The sequence below is a fragment of the Athene noctua genome, chromosome 14 (genome assembly GCF_965140245.1).
Source record: "Athene noctua chromosome 14, bAthNoc1.hap1.1, whole genome shotgun sequence".
Taxonomy (NCBI): domain Eukaryota; kingdom Metazoa; phylum Chordata; class Aves; order Strigiformes; family Strigidae; genus Athene; species Athene noctua.
Window position 1 is genome coordinate 20169170 of NC_134050.1, and position 20141 is coordinate 20189310.

Sequence of the window (20141 nt, forward strand, 5' to 3'; positions counted from 1 at the left end):
CTGGGAGATGCCTGATCTCCTCCCCTGTTCCCCCAGCCCCACTTTGCTGTTCTCCTCCTTTTATGAAAACAGCCACGAGCTGCTCTTCACCCCTTTCTCCCCCCAGTGCTTTTCTCTCTGCAGGTTCCTGTGCTGCCTTTTGTAGCTCCTTTGGTTGTGCCCTGCATCCCCCTGCCCTGGCCATCTTCTCACTCATTCCAGGGTGACTCCTTTTAATTTTGCTTCATTTATGAGGATTCAGGAGGCACAGAGTTTACCTGCCAGCCATCTGAATGTGACCAACAAACCCTCCTGTGACTAAGCTGCTTTGGATCATGCCCAGGAGCTGACTCTGACTATTCAGTCAGCTAAACAGCACAGCAATGCTGAAATGAGCAGGATAAAAGGGAAGAAAAAAAAAAAAAGAGTATACGTGCATGGAACAAAGGCTTTACCTGTCACTTAAATGAATTGAGGGTGGGCAGTGCTGCGAAGCGGGGTGCAAGCAGGTTGGTGTGCACTGAGAAGATGCTCCCCAGGGCAGGAGGGATGAAGTGAGTTTGTCCCGTATCTGGGGCAGAGACCACAACTGAGTGCCTGCTGCCCTCCTGCTCTCCCGATTTCACTAGTGCAAATGTCTGGCTTTGTAACTCAAAGCTGGCTGACCTGCTACAGCGTGCGCTTGCGTGCCTGCTCTTGGGCTGCCCAGGAGCCTGATGATCTTTATTTTGGGAATGGGAGGGCCAAGGCACCAAGAAAACGTGTGCTGCTGTCAGTGTCCGTGGCGAATGAGTGGGGATGGAGTGGAGTCAGGCTGTGTTGAGAAATCCCTCGTTTTGTCTTCCAGCTTTTAGCAGTCAGCTAATAATGGGCTTCCAAGCCTCTGGTCCTATCCTGACTGTAGCATTTAACAAATGGGCCTCTTGGCCAGGTCCGCCAGCACAGCTGGGGTCCTCCAAGCATCTTTCTGGGATCCTGAGTCTGAACCCCAAGCAGATGCTGTTTCTGCCACCTGGCACTTCACAGCTGGGCCCAGGCACTTCCCTGTGCAAGAAGGTGGGGTGGGACATGGGGGCTGCAGAGGAGCACCGAGGCCACAGGGTGCAGGTGCCTGGACGTGTTTGCTGGTGGCAGCTGCCCACCTGCAGTGTAACAGGGGTGACTGAGCTGCCATCCTGACCATCCCGGGGAGGTTTGGATGAAGCTGGACACAAAGCAAGGCTCGGGAGAGCTTGTCCCCTTCCTTTGTGGGGGGGGGGGTGGGCTGCAAAGCATCCTCTGCAAGACTGTTAATGCCTGTGCTCTGTCAGTGAGCTGGCTGGCCTTACAGGCAGCCTGTTGGTGACCTGAGCCAAGGTGTGGGATCGCTTCTCTGGAGGTATGCTTTCTGCTGGTGAGACCTCCTCTAACTGGCGACTTGGCAATTAATTGCAGATGTGTGCCGAGAGGCTGGTTCTCTGGGCATGAGCCAGGGCGCAGGGGTGGGAGGATGCTCCGCTGGGCAGAGTGGGTGCTGGGGTCAGTGCTGCCAGTCCCTGGGACCCCAGAGGTAGAACCAGTGCTCTTCTACCTTACACCAAGGAGGCCCCAGATACCTTATTGATTAGAAGTGGGAGCACATCCCTTCAGGGCAGCCGGCCAGTTGCCTTCAGAGCCTGGAAGCCAGCCCATCACTCCATGCTTATTCCCAGTGGGTCAGCAGCTCCCTTTTTGGGAAGGCACAGCCAGGAAAGTCATGGCAGAGCAGATCTCATCTCCTCTGATTTCATAGTGCTCTCTACAAGGTGAGGAAAGATTTTAATTAGCCCCAGTAGATGACGTTGTAGTAATGAACCAAAGGGCGGAGGCCACATTGGCCCCGTTCCCTTTCCGTGCCGCTGCTGGTCCCGTCAGTGACCTTTGCTGTGTCGGCTGTTTGTCTGCAGACCTGCAAAGCTCATCTGATAACATTGTTGTGGTCGTTGGAAGAGCAGCAGACATCTGAATTCATTTTAAACTGCAGCCATAGCCTCTGCCAGTGGCTGCAAAGCGCTGACATAGCCATAGTGCTGACTCGCACCTTTTTCATACCTTTGGTTTTGGCTTCCTTCTCTTGCTGAGAGTTGAAGATGCTGCAGGGTACCTGGGGGGCAGCTATCAGAGAGACATGAGGCTGTTCTCCGTGCAGGGGCTGCCCCAGCAGCATCCCTGCTGATGAAACTGGGCATGAGGGAGAGGCATGGTGAGGAGGAGCAGTGCTTTGAGAGCCTGCCTTGAAAATGAAACCTTTTGAGGGGTGCCCTGGGTGATTTCCAGGCCTTCTCACACCTGCTATAAGGTGTGATTGCCTGTGCTGCAGGGAAAACCCCCAACTTCAAAGGACTTGCCTGGATAGTCCTGGAGCCCTCTGGGCACAGACTGGTTGTGGGAAACACCCTCCTCACAGTGTGGGGTTTGGTTTTGTTTGTTTTTCTTTTCTTTTTTCTCATGTTTGAAGAAGAGGTTGAAGAGGTTTACCATGAAGCCCAGTTTGCAGCCTTACTGGTGGCATGTCGCCTCTGGTGCCTGCTCTGAGATGGGTTGGAGGTGCAGGGTTTCCAGGTGATCTTAAACACCTCCCAGCCCTGCAGATCACAGACAGTGGCTGGAAGCCCTGGCTGGCTGGAGCTGCCTTTCCTGGGTTTCGCCTTCCAGCACCCAGGCAGGGCAGCAGCAGAAGGATTACCCAGGACTAAAAGCTTAGAAAAATAGTTGTTGAGGGTCTTGTGGTGTGGTAGAGTCAAACCTGCCCCTGGCCTGCCAGAGGCAGGGCTTGGAATGGGGAGAGCAAGCCAGGGGCTGTCTTCTCTGTGGCTCTGCCAGAGAAGGGAAAACTTGCTCAGCTGCTCCCCTTTTTTTTTTTTTTCTTCTTTCTCCTTTCCCTCCCATTTTTGAAAGAAATTGAGTCGTCTGTTTAATGGGAGCTAAACCCAGGCAGAGCGTGACCTGGCATCTTCCTGGGGATGCACTCGCTGCATCCCTTTGCTTGGCCAGACCTGAGCCCTCTCTTAATGCGTCCTCCTCCCTTTCTTCTCCCTCTTCTGGCCTGCAGGATTCCTACAGAAAGCAAGTTGTCATTGATGGAGAGACCTGCTTGTTAGACATCTTGGATACGGCAGGGCAAGAGGAGTACAGTGCCATGAGAGACCAGTACATGAGAACGGGGGAAGGATTCCTCTGTGTCTTTGCCATCAACAACACCAAGTCCTTTGAAGATATTCACCAGTACAGGTTGGTATCCCAGGAAGGGCCCGTTCCCTCTTGCCCAGTGCAAAGGGGAGGCCTTGCTGCTGCACCCTCCTGCCCTCCCTTTTACATCAGGCCCCACGGTGGAAGTGCTGGCTGTCAGCAAAGACAATTAGCTCAAGTGGCCATTCCCCAGGGAAGAGACAGAGCAGACAGCTAATGTCAGTGACTCCAATAAAACCCATCCAAAGGGATTGCTTGTGGCCTTTGGGGACTTGGTAATGTAATGTTTAAGTGTTTATGGTGACTAAAGAGAGCTGATCCTCTATGACTCCCTCCCTTCCCTCCCTAATTAATGGAATTGTTTTGTTAGTGCGATCGATCTCAGTGACTTCTGCTGGGCCCGGGAGCTGGGATTGAGGAGGCTGGGAAGGGCAGGGAGGGCTGCTTCCCCCACTGGCAACCACTGCGGCGAGGCTGCTGTCTGCCAGGCAGAGAGGCAGTCCTGGCCCCTCGGAGCTTGCTTTCCACAGGGGCAGAGGTGGAGCAGGAGGAGAGTCAGAGCCCCGGGGAGGTGACCTGCCTAGGGGGATGTACTGGGGGAGAGCAGGGACCCTGTCCAGTGGCAGAGCAGGGACACTGTCCTGACATGGTCCTGCTTTGGCTGCACCCAGGTTACCCACTGCGCTTCTCCCCCCTGCTGCCATCACCCCGCAGAGCTGGAGAGCCAAGGAGATGGTTGAAATGCAGCGGGAGTCTTCCCTGTTTACCCCGAGGTTGGCTTAGGGAGGGATCTCTGCTTTGTGTCTGTCTTTGAGGCTTGGCTGTGATGGGAGGCACTTGCAGAGGATGCAGGAGATGACTCTGCCTGTCCCTGCCCTGTCCACTGCCCACCAAGCGACCGTGTACCCCTGTCCCGCATCACAGACCCACGTCCCAGATAATCCTGTAGCTCCGAGCGCAGGCACAGCCCTTCCTTGCTCCATAGGCAAGAGGCTCTGCTCTGAGCTGTCAGGATGTCTCAGTTGTTGGCTAGCAGGCGTGTTCAGTGTAATAACTATATGGTTGGACTAATTTGGCTTGTTTTAGCTGAACGGGAGGACAAAGGATGGGATTTTCCTAAAGCACCTGAGGGATTCAGCAGCATTCATCCTTGTGCTGGGGCTGGTGCCTGTGAATCACTTGCAGGATGGCTTGATTTCAAGCCCCGGTTTTAATCATGATGTAAATCACTGGCTTTCATCTTGTTTCGCCTGTGCTCTTTGTGTTTGCACTTTTAAAAGAATATTCCCCAGAGAAATGCTGGCTCTCCCTGGTTAGTAACCATTAGGAGGTATCTCTTTTCAGCTAAGTGTAGCCTGTGCACTAAATTTAGTACTTGCATTTGCTGATCAGGATGTTACATGGAACATTTAAGTGGCTTTATGGCATATCATACATATGGTCAGACTTCATTTCTGTGTTCTACTACATTAAAAAGAGATGATTGTTTTTTTTGTGTGTGTGTGTGTGATACATGTCCAGCTGCTTTTGGATAAAAATTTGAATTTAATTAAAATGTAGAATTCCGCATTTGAAATAATGCTTTTATTAGTTAAATAAAACCATGTTAAATGTTCTAGATGCATGAGCAAGAAAAAAAAAAGTGGGTTTGCATCTGAAGTTAAATGATTTATTAAGCAAAGGAAGTTATTATCTATCAGGAGGGAATTGAATGGATTTTTTGTGGTCATAATGGCCTTTAAGATTTTTGGAAGTGGTAGATCTCATCCTTGCCCACCTGGTTTTAAATCTGAGGTTGGAATGAAGAAGAGAGCGTTACAGCTTTTCTGCTTCCCAGTTGGTCAACTCAACTTTGAGTGACCTGAGCTAAACTGAAAGGAAGCAAATACTGCCTGTGCATCTGTAGAAAAGGCTACGGCTGCCAAAAGCTGGTTTATCAGCTCAGCAAATTCTGGTTGCAGGTGACTTTTAAATTTTATTTCTTTTATTCCCCATTACGGGGGATTACTTGATCTGAAATACTGGAAATAATGCAGGTAACTGCTTATTCATTTTTATTTATCTTAAACTATCTTAAGCTCATGTCTTAATACGGATTGTCAAAATGTCAAGTTGTGTTTTGTAAACAGTTGCATTTAAAGAGCAGCAGTACATTTAGTTTTTGTTTCCAAAAGTGCCCTAGCTATTTTGCTGTTTAGTCCTTTATGTGATCTGGTCGTGTACGTTCTCCTGAAAGCCCAACACGAGGAGCTTGGCAGGAAAGAAGCGGAGCTGTTAATTCTTCACGAAGCAGCTGGTGGGGAGTGTCCTGGAGCTGCCCCTAATGCCTCTCCTTTGACTTTGGCACCTCTTACTGTTGCAGGGAGCAGATCAAGAGGGTGAAAGACTCAGATGATGTTCCCATGGTGCTGGTGGGAAATAAGTGTGACCTACCAGCCCGGACAGTGGAGACCCGGCAAGCGCAGGACCTGGCCCGGAGTTACGGGATCCCCTACATAGAAACGTCTGCCAAAACCAGACAGGTAGGAGGAGGGTTTTGAACAAAATCCTCTTTCTTTTCTCTTTTTTCCAGTGCTGTCCTGGAGAGGCAGGAATGGGCAGACACCACCTTGCAGACAGATGGGTGTAAGGGCCGGGGTTAGTTGCTTCCTCAAGGCTAAATGCTCCATCAGGACATTTTCTCCCCTGTCTGGGCTTGAGCCTCCAATCTGGAGAAGTGTGTAATAGATGCTCTGGCAGCAGTGAGGGGAAAATGCCTTCTCAGGGCTTTCTCCAAGGCTCTGGAATAACCCCCATAGTCACTGCAGGTCAGCTAAGCTCAGCCTCATCCATGGTCGATTTTGGCAGTCCTACAGGCAGAAATACCAGTGCTGGAAGGACCATGTGGAGCTCCCAGAGCACAGAGGTGGAAATGGAGCAGCTGATACCTTCAGGGGTCTGGTGGTGGATTTTATCTTGAGTGGTGGATGGATCTCGACAAATCTCAAGGACTTAAGAGCACCTTGGCCTTGTGGTTTCTCATTCAATCTTGCTCCCTGTTTGGGGGCCGCACTACGATCCCTGTTAGCCTTCCCAGTTTGGTTTCCTGCCTTTAACTCTGCACTTTGCACTGCTGGAAGACAGCCCTAGGGACACAGCAGGGGAGCAGAGCCCTCCCTTCTCTCCACTGTCCCCTCTTGAAGTGGGCAGCTGCTTCGAATGCTGCTTTTCTTCCAGGGTGTTGAAGATGCCTTCTACACCTTGGTGCGGGAGATCCGTCAGCACAAGCTGCGCAAGCTGAATCCCCCGGATGAGAGCGGCCCCGGCTGCATGAACTGTAAATGTGTGATATCGTGACTCCGGTGAGTGCTGGAAGCAGGGGATGGCGTGCAGAGGGGTTGTATTTGAAGCAGGAGATGGGGTGCAGAGGTGACTGCAGATGCGCTCGTCTGCAAACAAATGCAGCAGAAACAATTTCAGCAATGGGAATTTTTTAATGAAACACCTTTTTGACTGAAATAGCATTTTTCTGGTAGGTCAAAATTCTCACTTTCCTGAGGAAGTGTGTAGGAGGAAAGGGTTGTTTCTTTTTCCCCCCTCATCTTGTGGAAAAAAATTCTACATAACTGAATAAAAAAGTATTTTTTTGTCATGCTTTCCCTGGGAAAGCTCCTTCCTGTGCTGTCCTTCCAAAAGAGCATTGAAGCTGGTGTTGAAGGTGTGTCTGGCTGTGTGTTCACCAGCCTGGTCCTAGAAGAGTTCAGATGAAGAACTGGGTGAGTGTGTTGCCTCCTAAAGCACTCCTGTAAACTGCCTTGTCCTAAAGCTTCAGGGCAGAGCTGTCCCGTTCTGTGTTCCTCAGAAGAATTTTTCCCATTAGGTATATCCCCTGGGATATTTGGAACTGATGCAGTGTTGAGAATTAGCCATAAGGGGGCTGTTTTGCTTTTATAAATTGTTGGAGCCAGAAACAGTGTTTTTCAGATTGTCTCTGTTCACTTGCTTGTTTTTCTTCTTTTTCTTTATGTAGTTTGTTTTTTTTTTTAATGATGAATTTATGTAAATCATTGCAATCCTGCTGGATAGCAGTGAGGGAGAGCTCCTGCTGGTGTCCCTGCATGAGCTGGGTGGCCTGGGAACTTCTGGCTGTGTAATCTCCTTCCGTGGCCGAAGTGGGGAGAGAGGCAGCTGGGGATGAGCACACTGGGGAGATGTACGTGTACAGACATCTGGGACTGGGGTGTGGGAGAAAAGCCTGCACAGACATTGCCCTTAATGTCTTTTGGGGAGTCTCCCCAGCACCCAGACTGGTCCTTCGCCCCTTTACACAACTACTGGAGACCTAAAGAGAAGCACAGCATATGCAGAGATGGTGCTAAGAGGGTCTCACTGAAGGTGGAGGTGGGCAGCTGGTTTTCTGCTGTTGCTTTTTGAGCCAAAGGCTGTGAGTGCAGCAGGGCTCCTCCCTGAAAAACAAAAAAAAAAAACCCCAACCAACAAACCCCAAACAAACACCACCCCCCCAAACAAACAAACAAACAAAAAAAAGTCACCACAAAAACCACTGGCAGCATTTGTTTCCTATGAGCAAAAAAAAACCCACCCAAGCACCCCACCCCTCTGCTTGTAGCTGAGGCGTGCGAGGTCTCCTGGGGGCCGAGCAGAACGCTGTGCCCAGCACACTTATCACTGCTAAGGGAGGTTTTCCAGATGTTCAGGTCCTCCAGATGTTCAGGAATGTTTCCTCCAGATGGGGACGTGAGCTCAGGGCTCATTTCCTGCTCTGGCTCGCAGCTGACAGCCCTCGCTGCTGCGAGCCCTGTCCCTGTGGCAGCCTGGCATGGGCAGTGCCTTCAGAAAGGGGGGCCACAAGGGGTGGGAAGGAGTCTCTTGGACTCTGTTCAGAGAGCCTGTCCTGTTTGTTGGCAATATCTTTTTCTGCTCAGGCAGAAACTGGAAACAAGACATCCCAGCTTCTTTTAGCTGCAGTGGCCGAGAGCAGAGAGGGAGGAACATCAGGGTTCAAAAGGAGGAGCCAGGAAAGGGCATGCTGGGTTTTGGGGAGGAGAAGGGTGTGTGTGTGGCCAGGGAGATTTGCCCTGGACTCACTTTGTGGTTCCCATCATCCCTGAAGAAAGACTCACCAGGCTATGGCCCTGCTCACAGTGAGGTCTGGGCAGAGGCAGGCGCTCTGGTGAGATGCCTGAGGCTCGCCCATCACTCCAAGACGATCTGCTTGTTTCCTTCAGCACTCGTGAGGATGCTTTGTGCCAGGTCCAGATCTCCACAGCCTGTGTAGGCCTTTGCTTTCCCTCTGTGGGCACAAGCAGGGTCATCCCAAAATTTAACAAGCGCCAGGCCCCGAGGGAATGGCCTCAAGCTGCCCAGGGCAGGGTCAGGCTGGCTCTGAGGAAGGATTTCTGTGCAGAAGGGGCTGTTGGGCGTTGGAATGGGCTGCCCAGGGCAGGGGGGGAGTCCCCGGGATCCCTGGAGGGGTTGAAGAGTCGGGCTGAGCCAGCGCTGAGGGATCTGGTCGAGTTGGGAACGGTCAGGGTGAGGGTCATGGTTGGACTGGAGGAGCTTCAGGGGCTTTTCCAACCCAGATGATTCTGTGAGGGTTGGGCAATGGAAGCAGTCCCCCATGGTTCTGATGGTGAATGGGTGCTAACAAGTGTCCTCTTCTGGTTTCAGCTGACTGGACGTGTCTTGGAGAGGTTCCCACTGTGCAGAGCGCAAGGAAAAGAGGTGAAGCGAAGGAAGAAGCAAATGGATTCAGGGGAGGAGTATGGGGGGAGGGCAAGAGGAGGAGGAAGAGGACAGGGGGAGCATGAGCCCCTCCAAGGACTATCTCACACTTCACCCAAGCCTGCGGCAAACGACTTTTTTTCTTTTTTTTTTTTCCTTTCCCCATCCCCTCCTCCTTTGGCCTCCTCCCACCCCGGCAACTGTACAAAGCCACAGATTGAATCACAGTAAATTATTATTTGATGGTCTCGACATACCGTCTTGATGGCTGTGTCCTCCTTCCAGAGGTGCTGTTGCTGGTGCTCTGGGAGGATCGCTGGTGGGATGGTGGGGAGGGAAGGGTGCTGAGATTTTGCACTCCACAGACTGAGGTCCTGCTGTAGGCCATGAAGGCGATTGGGGTGGGGTATTCTTTGGGGAAAGAGCTGTCTTTGCAGCAAGTTGTCATGTCCCCATCTTTCCCCAGCCCACCTGAAACACCGTGCTGGCTGCCCCAAGTTTCGGTGGGGTGAAAGAACATGAGTCCCAGCCTGTCCTCGGTGCACCCCTGATGCCTTCAACCTAGGCCTTGTGGGATTTCTTTTATGGCCTCAGATGGAAGGGAAGAAGCATCAGGGAGGACATCTGAGATCTGAGTTCACCTCAGCTGGTGCCAGTTTGTTCCTTCCTTGTTTTTTTTTTCTAGGCAGCAATTCCTGGCACAGCATGTCCCAAATCTTCGTGTGCTCCAGAGGTACAATTAGGCCTTTCTGCTCCCCTCCAGAACCTAGCTAATGCCAACACCTGCATAGCACATATACCTTGGGCTGCTCCAGTCTGTCAGTCTGTATAATAGTATGCAAATCCCTGTTTGCCCCATCCATGGCTTAATTACTGGTGAGCACACAGCAGAAGAGCCCTCCTGCACTGCAGTCTGGCTGCTCAACAGTGAAGACTAAAGGATTCAGACTTCCAGACCTTGGGTTTAGAGTGGGTAGGAGTATTTTGGGTAAGGGCTAATTTGTTGGCAAGTCTGTCTTTGCTCAGCCCTGCTCCCCTGGGATTTTTGCCTGGGGTCTGACCCACGCGCCTCCCACATGCCTTTCACTTGCAGAGCTGGACGAGGCGTTGTGCTCGCTGCAGCCGGTGGCTCGCTGCTGGCTGCAGCCGGTGGCTCGCTCACTGCCTTTCCCTCTCCCAAGCTATTGCACGGGCTTATTTAGCTGGCATCCAGAATTAAGAGCATCAAAGGGAGGAGCTGATCCAGCTGAGCGCGGCGGGGAGCTGTGCTGCACGGGGCTAGCCCAGGCCTGAAGAGGCGCCGGGTTCAGCCGCCGGGGCTGGCAGGGGTTGGGAGTGGTGAGGGCAGCGTGTGAGTCACATGCCTCGCACGACAAAACCAGGACAGAAACCCCGGCGCCCCCAGCACGAAGCCACAGCCCACCCGGGGGTTCCCAGCCCCCGTGCAGGCAGCTCCTGTCCTGCTCCTCATCCTCCAGCATAGCAGGCAGCAGCAGAACTAAACTCCAACGCTGCTTGGAATTGCTGCCTTTGCTTTTGGCCTGGGCAAGAGAGGACTTGTGCTAACAGCTTGCTTTTTGTAGCTGCCTGCTCCCGACTGCTGCAGGGCACAGTCCCCACCCTGGCTGCAGCTGCCTGGCACCCAGTTCCTGCAGGAGAAGGGCTGATCCCAGCTGGAATGGGAGGAGTTGCCTGTTCACAGCAGCACCCGGCCCCATGGTGGAGGAGTGCTGAAGATGCTGCGTCTGGTGTTAGTTGGTGGGGCTGGACCAGATGCTCCCAGAAAACCTCCCAAACGAAGTTATTTCTAGTGTGAAGCATGGAACTGGGGGTTTTGGTCCTAAATTGGCAGCTTGTGCACAACTGCAGGCAGGGCAGAGGGCAGGGCTAATTCATCCTTCCAGAAGATGACAACAAGCCTTAAGTTAGCGTGTGGGTTGGTGTGGGGGCTCTTGCTTGGTGGTGGTACTGCACTAGGAGTCTGGTGCTCTTTTTCTGCAGTAGAGCTTATCTCATCCTTCACGAGGCCCTGGGTGAAGGATGGGATAGCTCTATCTGGAGGCCTTCAGGTGAGAAGTAACGCTGTGTTTGAGGCTCTAACACTCAGTATTTGGGGCTTTCTCAAGGACTGGACTCTGGATGACTCTCAGCTACTGCGAGTATCCTCTCATTTCTGGTTAGATGCCAGAAGCTGCAGTGAAGGACCAGGAGCCATGGTCAAGCAAGCTGAGGAGCTCCAGGGAGCGCCAGGGGCAAGGTGTCTTCATAGGGCAGCCACCAGCTGCAGTTGCAAGAGCAACTGACCAGAATACAAAGTCCTTCAGCAGTTTGATCAGGAGCAGAAAGCCAAAGCATGAGCATTTCCCTTTCAGAGAGGTTTCTGCACCCTTCAGGGTGAGGTTTTCCAGCTTGCTCAGGACAGCTCGGTCTGGTCTAGACAAGGGGATGGAGTGCACCCTCAGTCAGTTTGCAGATGACACCCAGTTGGGTGGGAGTGTTGATCTGCTCGAGGGTGGGGAGGCTGCAGAGAGACCTGGACAGGCTGGAGCCATGGGCTGAGGCCAACTGGGGGAGTTTCACTGAGGGCAAATGCCGGGGGCTGCCCTTGGGCCACAACAACCCCCAGCAGGGCTACAGGCTTGGGGAGGAGCGGCTGGAGAGCTGCCGGTCAGAGAGGGACCTGGGGGGGTGATAATGAGCCAGCAGCGTGCCCAGGGGGCCAAGAAGGCCGATGGCATCCTGGCTTGTGTCAGCACCGGCGGGGCCAGCGGGGCCAGGGAAGGGATCTGAGCCCTGGGCTCGGCACTGGGGAGGCCGCCCCTCGCTGAGTGGGTTCAGCTTTGGGCCCCTCACCCCAGAAAGGCCATTGAATGACTCGAGCGTGGCCAGAGAAGGGCAACGGAGCTGGGGCAGGGTCTGGAGCACAGGTCTGCTGGGGAGCGGCTGGGGGAACTGGGGGGGTTCAGTCTGGAGAAGAGGAGGCTGAGGGGAGACCTCCTGGCCCTCTGCAGCTCCCTGCCAGGAGGGTGCAGAGAGGGGGGATGAGTCTCTGGAGCCCAGGACCCAGCGCCAGGCCCCGAGGGAATGGCCTCAAGCTGCCCAGGGCAGGGTCAGGCTGGCTCTGAGGAAGGATTTCTGTGCAGAAGGGGCTGTTGGGCGTTGGAATGGGCTGCCCAGGGCAGGGGGGGAGTCCCCGGGATCCCTGGAGGGGTTGAAGAGTCGGGCTGAGCCAGCGCTGAGGGATCTGGGGGAGTTGGGAACGGTCAAGGTGAGGTTCATGGTTGGACTGGAGGAGCTTCAAGGGCTTTTCCAACTGAGATGATTCTGTGGTCAAGTCACATGTTATTGTAGCTTGTTCAAGTGTCTTCTAGTTGCAAAACACTGTTGCTTCCTTGGGCCGCTCATCATGGCTGTTGCATTGAGCTGTTTCATCAGCAGTTGGTGGCTGTGTTCAGCAGCACACCGCCAGGCCCCAGGCAGATTTTTCTTCCCTGTGGGAGTCTAGTTGAAACTTCACAGCTTTGGTCTGCTGTACACTTCAAGTGGTTCCAGATACTGAGTCTCCTTTTGAGACTCCTCTTGAATGGGGTGGCTGGTCCCATTTAATGTATGGCTAAAGCGGATGTAGGTGTATGAGGAGTCTTTAGGGTTCTACAAAATGAATCTGAAAGTTCTTTGAGAGCCAGGGAACATCTTGGTGCTGGTGGTGGGACAGAGCTATGACAGGACAGCACTTCAGAGATCCAGTAGGCAGGTATGAGCTGGAACTGGAGACTCCAAGCATCTTCAGAGGGCCTGGCTGATAGGTGGTGGTCCGAGTCTGGCAGGTTGCAGACGAATCCTGTTCCTTTGGTGAATTGTGCCCAGCAGAAGGGAGGCAGCCAGGGCCCTTTGTCACACAGCGCTGGTCAGTAACACACCATCTCAGGAGCTGGAAGCCCCTCTGGGTAGCTTTTTGCTGTAATTAGAAGATCATAAGGGACCCTGACTCAGGTCAGTGTTCAAGCTGAAAGTTGGAGGTAGGTTGGGAGCAAAAGGAAGTGCTAAAAGCTCGACACCGCAGCTCTTTCCCTGAAACTGTGTATTAATGTAGTACTGCAGTACACTGCCAGGAGCTTGGCTTCAGGAGAATCACGACAAATCTTCAGTGCACAGTAAGATAGGTCACCTCTGATCTGACCTGAACTTTTGGGCAGGCAAAAACCAGATCGTATTGCTTCTCTCAGGTGGAGCTGTTACTTTGGGCTTCACGTTTTCATTTGCTGGCTTGTGTCCCATGACAGCTTGGTGCTGGTAGTTTGGCTACGGGATGGCAACTTGCTGCTCATGCCAGTCAGGAGGTCAGCATATGAGCCCATGATGTGTTCGCTGCTTGTTACTTTCAGACTCAAGAAGTTCAAATATCAGGGTTACAGTTTCATGAGAGTTAATGCAGATCCAGAGAAGGGAATTGCCAGGCTCAGAGCTCACTTAGTTGATTTTCCCCACAGTTACTTAAGGTGCATTTGTTCTAGAAGTACCTGGACTGAAAGATGTGTTTTTCAGATACTGCAGTAGTTTCCCTTATGACAAGGAGTTTGTTGCCTGTCTCAGTTCTGCTTCTGTGGCAGGAGTTTGGGTGAGCAGAAGGTGCAGTTACTCTGAAGAGCTGCTCCAGCTGCATAGCTAGGAGCTGCGTAAGTCCATAGAGGTAAGGGTTTTGCTATGTTTGGGCGCATCAGCTCATGTTTGGCTGCTGTGATCCCTTCAGCTGGTCATGGCAAGGCTGGGCTAGACTTAGTGCTGTGCTCTGGATCTCAGGCAAGTGTGGACACCACCTCTGGGAGGGTTTCAGGCAGCATTGTACTGATTCTCTGTTGAGGCTGCATCTCCCGTGATGGAGGAGTGCCACCTTTGAATCTGCACTTAAATGACAAGAGTATCTCAGAGGTCTGGTCTGGTCTGGTTTGGTCTGCTCAGGTCCAGATGTCTCAGGACTGACGCATAAGCTTTTGTCCCCCACATCATTCAAGTGCCCCACACCCTGTTACAGAGGGGTTGGGGCTCCAGAGACATCACAGCTGAGTCAACTGGTGAAATTGCTTACAAGTCCTTAAAGATGCTGATGAAGTGCTGGATCAGATCTCATGCCTTTTGGTCTGTGAGGGCCTCCACAGAAGCATTTTCCTAAGCCAGCAGAGATGGTGACTCCAAAAGGGATGAGCGCATGGTGCTTGCTGAAGGCTTTGGCAAGCACCTGGGTTGAGTCTGCAGGAGCTGGCAGCAATGACTCACTGCTGGAGAGAGACCTGAGAGGTGAGGTGGGGGGGTAGCTGAATGAAAGGCTGAGTTTTACAGAGCAGCCCTGCCTAAATGCCTCATCCTCCTCACTTGCAGCGTGGTTGGGTAAGGAGGAGCAGACCAGGTTTCCCTTCTGGACTGGAGTCCAGTGCCCTGCTGCAAACCTTTCCAGCCTGGGCAGTACTTCTGTATCACTTCTTGGCTCCACCAGGAGCCACAAGGTAAGCAAAGCCACCCAAGAACCAGCTTCCCCAAGCAACTGCTTGCCTGAGTGAGCTGCAGGCTTAGACACCCCAGGAGCAGGGCTCTGGTGTGCGGCCAGGCCCAGCGGCTCTTAATGGGGCGACTGGAAGCAAGGCCTTGTGGTATTGCATCCATCTATCCACAGGTACCTCTAGGGACCTCATACCAGTTTTGCAGCAAGGATGGAAGTTTCTTACAGTTAACCCTTCCCTCTGTCTGAGGAAAAGCCTTTTTCACTGTGTGGATGAATGGGGCTAAACAAACCAATCTTTAGTGACCCCAATCCCCTGGACTGGTGCCTTTGCGTGTGCCTTCAGAGCCATCTCCACCCCATCTTGGGCACTTCTGCAAGTGCCGCAAGCGAGTAGGGGTGCTCATGGCCTGGGACCAGCTGCCGTGTCTTCTGGTGAGATGTTGGCCGCGTCCTTTCAGCCCTGGTTTGCTTGTCTCCAGCGCTGTCGTGGTGCCCACGTCCTGTTAGGCGGGTGTGATTGCCCTGCTCCCGGGAGGGTGCTGGTTTTAGGCCCTGTGGGCTTCCTTGGCCACCGAGATAGGATTTGGAGGTGGTTTGGGAAGGCGTCAGACCTGCCTCTTCCAGCTGCCAGGCTGTTATTGTCTCCGTGTGCTGGTTTATACCCGCTGATGCTCTAGAGGAAGGGGGTGGCGTTTGCTCAGAGGATGCTGTGACAGCAAACATCCTGGCCACCAGCAACTGGTGGGAACTGTGACAGGCAGATGGGGCTGACCCCTGCGCAGCTTCACTGCCCCGGGGCAGGTGGGGTTTGCTGTCTCTGGGGGTTGAGTACAGGCTCTGTGATTTAGCAGAGCCCGGGCTGGGGCTCAGGCCCTGGGCTGCGCAGGCCCTCGCTCTGCTCCCCAGCTCCCAGCCCCCGCTGCCACCGCCCCTTCCCAGCGCAGCAGCGCGACCCCCCAGCACGGGAGCCCCAGGCGAGCGGCACGGCAGGAGGAGGAGGAGGGCTCCCAGGCGCGGCCTCTGCCAAACAGCTCCCAGCCACAGCACACCCATCCCTCTCCCCTCCCTGCCCTGTGTCCTGGGACCAGAGCCTAAACCAGCCCAAAGCCTTGCTCCCTCCCTCGGCTTGGCCCTGCTCCAGGCTCCACTTAGCATCAATTATTCAGTGCTGAGCCGCCGATGTCTGGTGGAGGCAGGCAGCAGGGTTGCGGAGCTCTGGGCGGTTGTGGGGGGGTGGGCAGGGAGGATGAGGAGCTCGGCAGAGAGCCAGCGAGTGACGGGCGAGAGCAGCCGCCTGCCTGTCCCAGCTCCTGCCGCTGCTGCTTGGGCTGTTGATGAGCCGGGAAGGACAGGAGCTGTAGGGCTGCCAGGGCACAGGAGCCGAAGTGCAGCTTGTTGGGGGCTTGTGGGTCTGTGCTGGGGTGATTCTGCGCAGGGACCAGCCCTGGGAGGTGGAGAACTGGTGTTAAGAGTTGTCCGAAAGCCGTGATGAGAACAGTGGCTCTGCCAGGGAAAGGGGGGGGGGGGGTGGGGGGGGGTGGGGGGGGGGGTAATGGGAATAGTGGCAAATGCCAGATGCGGTGGGAGAGGCAGTGGGAGGGCTGGTCCCTGCCTGACAAGGCCGTTGTTAGGATTTAAGCAGCAGCCTTGGAACCTTCTGCAGAGTTCACTGGCCACCAGTCCCCGTGCTGTGTGGCAAATGGGTTATGGGTGCGCTTGGCCTCAGGACTGCACAGCTGCCCTGCTCTTGGTCCCCTGGGAGCAGCACCCAGGCCCTGGGGGGCAGAGGAGGGGGCAGGGGCTGTCTGCACTCCTGTCCCCTTGGGGACAGTGACACCTCCCGTGCTGGCACCCTCTCGCAGCACAGCACGTGCTGCTGACCTGCTGCGCCCAGGCCAGCCGCAGGCTGGGCATTAGCCAAGGCTGGACACCAGGCGTGGCTTGTGGCTGCCCCGAGACCTGCCCCGAGGTCTTCCACGTCTCTGGTAAGGGACAGAGGTCCTGGGCTTGGCTGGTGGGCAAGTCCCAGGGGTGGCCTCCCCCTGGGGAGGACTCTGCAGTGGGTGCTTGGTATGTCCTCTGTGAGCTGAGCCCCAAAACCCCCCCGGACCCCCTTCAGCGCCTGTTCAAGGCTGGGTACCACTGTGCCTCCTGCATTAGGCAGAAGGATGCTGCTGGGGGTGTGGTGGAGCCCTGCCTGTCCCTGGTCCCCTCGGGCAGGGTGAGAGCACCCTGCTGCCGCCAGGAGGTCACGACTGTGCACAACCATGAGCTGTGGGGACCGCAGATGCCAGTAAGCTGTGTTTTATTCCAATTTTTTTTGCTGACCAATTGAACCGAGGCAGTTTCAGAGAGGAACAAGACTGCCTGCCACATCCCTCAAACCTAGCGTGACTCACCTTCCCCGGGGGAAACTCTGCTCTTCCGGACACTTCTGCTCCCTCCTTGGCAGCGTGGGGCTGAAGCTGTCCCAGCAGCAGGATAAATGGCCTGTCCCAAACCCCGTGGTGCCTGTGCTGGAGGGATCTGCTGCAGGTGTCCAAACCCAGCCCCGGTGGGCTGCTTGCCCCCGGCCACCCAAAAGCCAATAGGTTCACTGGGGCTGTTGGCCAGGCGGTGCCACAGAGCAGCTTAGGGGCACCTGGAAACACGGGAGGGACGAGGTTGGCTTCGCTCCAGCCCAGGGATGTCCCACTCATGCTCATGGTGGTGTGTCCCTGGGCTGGCAGCCAGTGTGACAGGAGAGAGATGTGCCCAGCCGCATCCTCGCTGCACTGCTGCTCCACTGTGGTACTCACCGGTGCTGGCTTTTTTTTTTTTTATTTCCCATAGGGTTGCAGATTTTAACCAGTTAATATAAATGAACTAACTTAGGGACACTGGTGAACAAGGTAGGAGCTTCTCTTTTGTTCCTCTTTGACCTCTTAGGTGAGGCAGAGCCCTGCTCGGGGCAGGAATACCAGCCTGCAGCACCTACAGGTGAACGCAGGGGGATGCCACGTTTCCTGCGCTGCCCTTAAATCCTAAATCCCTTTTGCTGTCAGTCTTTGTGCCCCCTGTGCTGCTCTGCTAGACACACGGCCCTGCATTTACTGTTAACCATGTTGCTGAAGTACCAAAAAGCAGCTTTCTCTTAGGGGAAACCAGAATACTGCCCAAATTTAACACTTAAAGCCAATAGTACAGTGGTCATTTAAGTGCAGGAAATTTAGGGTGTGTCAGAGGTGCTGCTCACACACGGCTTTTTAAAATCCATGCTCAGCTGTGAGCGGCACCACCTCACATTCCCAGTGCCTGGCATAAGTGTGACTCAGCCCTGACTCATGTAGCATCATGCGAGTCGCACCCACCCGCCCTGCAAGGAGCTGTGTCCACCCGCTCCCTGGCCCCTCAGACCCTCCCAGCGCTGCCCCTGGGCAGGAAAACAAATTCCAAACCTGAGATCTTGGCCAAAGAAAGCTGCAGCGGGGCTGCTGGCCATGTGTTGGAAGGGATGCACAGGGGCTGGGGGCTGCCCAAGGCTCCACGAGCCTGGAGAGGACGGTGGTACAGGGAGAGGAGCAGTTTTCTTTCCACTGCTGCTGGGGGATGCCTGGATTTAACTGTGGCAGAAAAGCAGGAAGGAAGGCAGAGATGGAGTGGACTGGACCTGCCACAGCTGGAACACACCTGGTGAACAGACCTAAAAGCCAGTATGAGAAGGCAACTGGTCTTGCTGCTATGCCTGTTGCCGTAAGAAACCTCATGGAGCCTGATTTTATGCTAAACTTCTTTAACTGTTATCATTACAACCATGTAAAACACAGCATCAAATACTCTGGACAGTCTCCTTGGATCAGCATAAAAAGGAATGATTTCCCCTCTCCCCCCAAAAAACTTTCTTACAAAAAACCCACAGAAAAACAAAAAAAGCACAGACATAAAAATGGGTATTTTTAAGTAATAATTATAATACATTAGAAAGAGTCACGGAGGAAGCGTTCCACGCTGTAAACAAGAATAGCAATTAAAAAGAAAAGCAGATGGTAGCCGGGCTCTCAAAGTGCACCTCAACCGCCATCCCAGGCTGGGGCTGGGCCCCAGCACCCGGCCCGTGGCTCCTGCTGCCCGCTGGCACCAGAGCCACTCAAAGTGCTCAATTTCAAACCAAAAAAAAAAAAACCCCAAACCTGCAACGTTGGTCTTTCAAACTACACGGAGGGTAGCAAGGTGAGAGTCGTGCAAGGGCGAGGATGGCGGGAGCTGCTTTCCTGAGTTCACTCGTGGCCGGAGTGGCTTTCGCGGAGGGGCTGAGGCTGCTGGAGGTTGGGGCAGGGCTGCGTGGGGCTGGGGCTGGTTATTTGTCCCGCTGAGCTGCCACCCTGGCCCTTCTCCTTCCTTGCCTCTCCCCAGTGAAAGAGCTGAGGCTGGGCCATATCCTGCCCACCCCTGCTGCCACGGGCCTGCCCTGGCCACCCCTTCAGCAAGAAGCAGAGGAGGAGAGAGGATGGGTCATCTCTTGGACGATGCTTTGATGTGCTGAAGGCATCACTCCGAGGGAAGCCAGGCAGGGTGCTGGCTCCCAGCTGCCTTGGGCCACTCTACCCTCCAGAGCTCTTCTCAAACCTGGAAGCTGAGGGGCTGCAGGCTGGAGAAGAGCTTAGGTAGCACAGGGAGGCGCTCGGAGACCTTCCCAGCAAGAAGCACACACGGGTAGGAACACCAGCTGCTGCCTGCCCCTAGGCTTGGAGATGACCAAGGACCTTGCTGCTTGGTCCTGTTAGGGCTGGGAGGGGAGGACTGCACCCCCCCCCCCCCAATTCTTGTTGTACACCATGCACCAGATGCCATGCAAGGGGTAGTGTGCATCCAACAGCTCCCCAAAATTAGAGCAAACCACCTGTTTTAAATGTGAATACTGCAAAACATCCCAGACACAGACTGGGTGAGGAGCCTGAGCGCACATGCAACGTGATGTGCAAGGGCTGCGTGCCCGAAATGAGGGGAAGAAGGTCAAAATAAGGGGAAAGAGCTCTTGCATGCATGAGCCAACCACTCGGATGTGTTAGCAGAAGGCCCGTGTGTGCTTCAAGGAGAAGACAGACCCCCAAGCTACAGCAAACAAGCCAAGAAGTGACCACCAGCCCTCAGATGCTTCTTGCTGCTTCCTGGTGAGCTCCAGAGGCCAGTGGGCTGCTAGCAAAAGACAACTGATACCTGTCCTGAAATACTGCCCAGGTATTTTAACACACAAATGGGTTTAACTACTGCACAGTTACTGAAAAACATACTCTAAATTAAACCCAATTCAAGCACCATTGTTCCAGAAAGGACCCATGGTGTCTCAAAACACAAATACTGAACATTTCATACAGCACTTCTCCTCAAAGAGCAATTCTTGACTCCTCACACCACCCCTGCGAGGTAGCTAATAGGGTTATCCCTGCTTTGCAGAGGGAGAGAGCGAGGGGCAAGGGGGGAGGCTCAGCAGAAGATGGGGTCTCCGACAGAGCAGGGGCTGCCACAGAAGCTGAGGGTGCTGTGGTGTGGCTACATCTAAACAGATGGGGTGCTCCCTGTGGTGCTCTCCCTGCTGCCAATACAAACCACCACATGCACACAAATTAAAAAAAAACAAAACAAAACAAACAAAAAACCAAAACAACAAACGAACACCACCTGATAAACCTCACAAAGTAATTTCATGGCAGTTTTCTGCTGGGCTTCCAGGTAGGCTTCAGCTCAGGTTATGTTA

General features: G+C 54.0%; 1 protein-coding gene across 1 annotated transcript in view; it reads left to right on the forward strand.

Annotated features, from left to right (window-relative positions):
• Positions 1–9162, forward strand: part of HRAS (HRas proto-oncogene, GTPase) — a 43351-nt gene extending 34189 nt beyond the window's left edge. The window contains exons 4-7 of the mRNA XM_074918144.1: positions 3050–3228; positions 5549–5708; positions 6403–6527; positions 8857–9162. Of these exons, the coding sequence (XP_074774245.1) occupies positions 3050–3228; positions 5549–5708; positions 6403–6522 (459 nt within the window). The 3' untranslated portion in view covers positions 6523–6527; positions 8857–9162. The remainder of the gene's footprint in view (positions 1–3049; positions 3229–5548; positions 5709–6402; positions 6528–8856) is intronic.
• The last annotated feature ends 10979 nt before the right edge of the window (positions 9163–20141 follow it).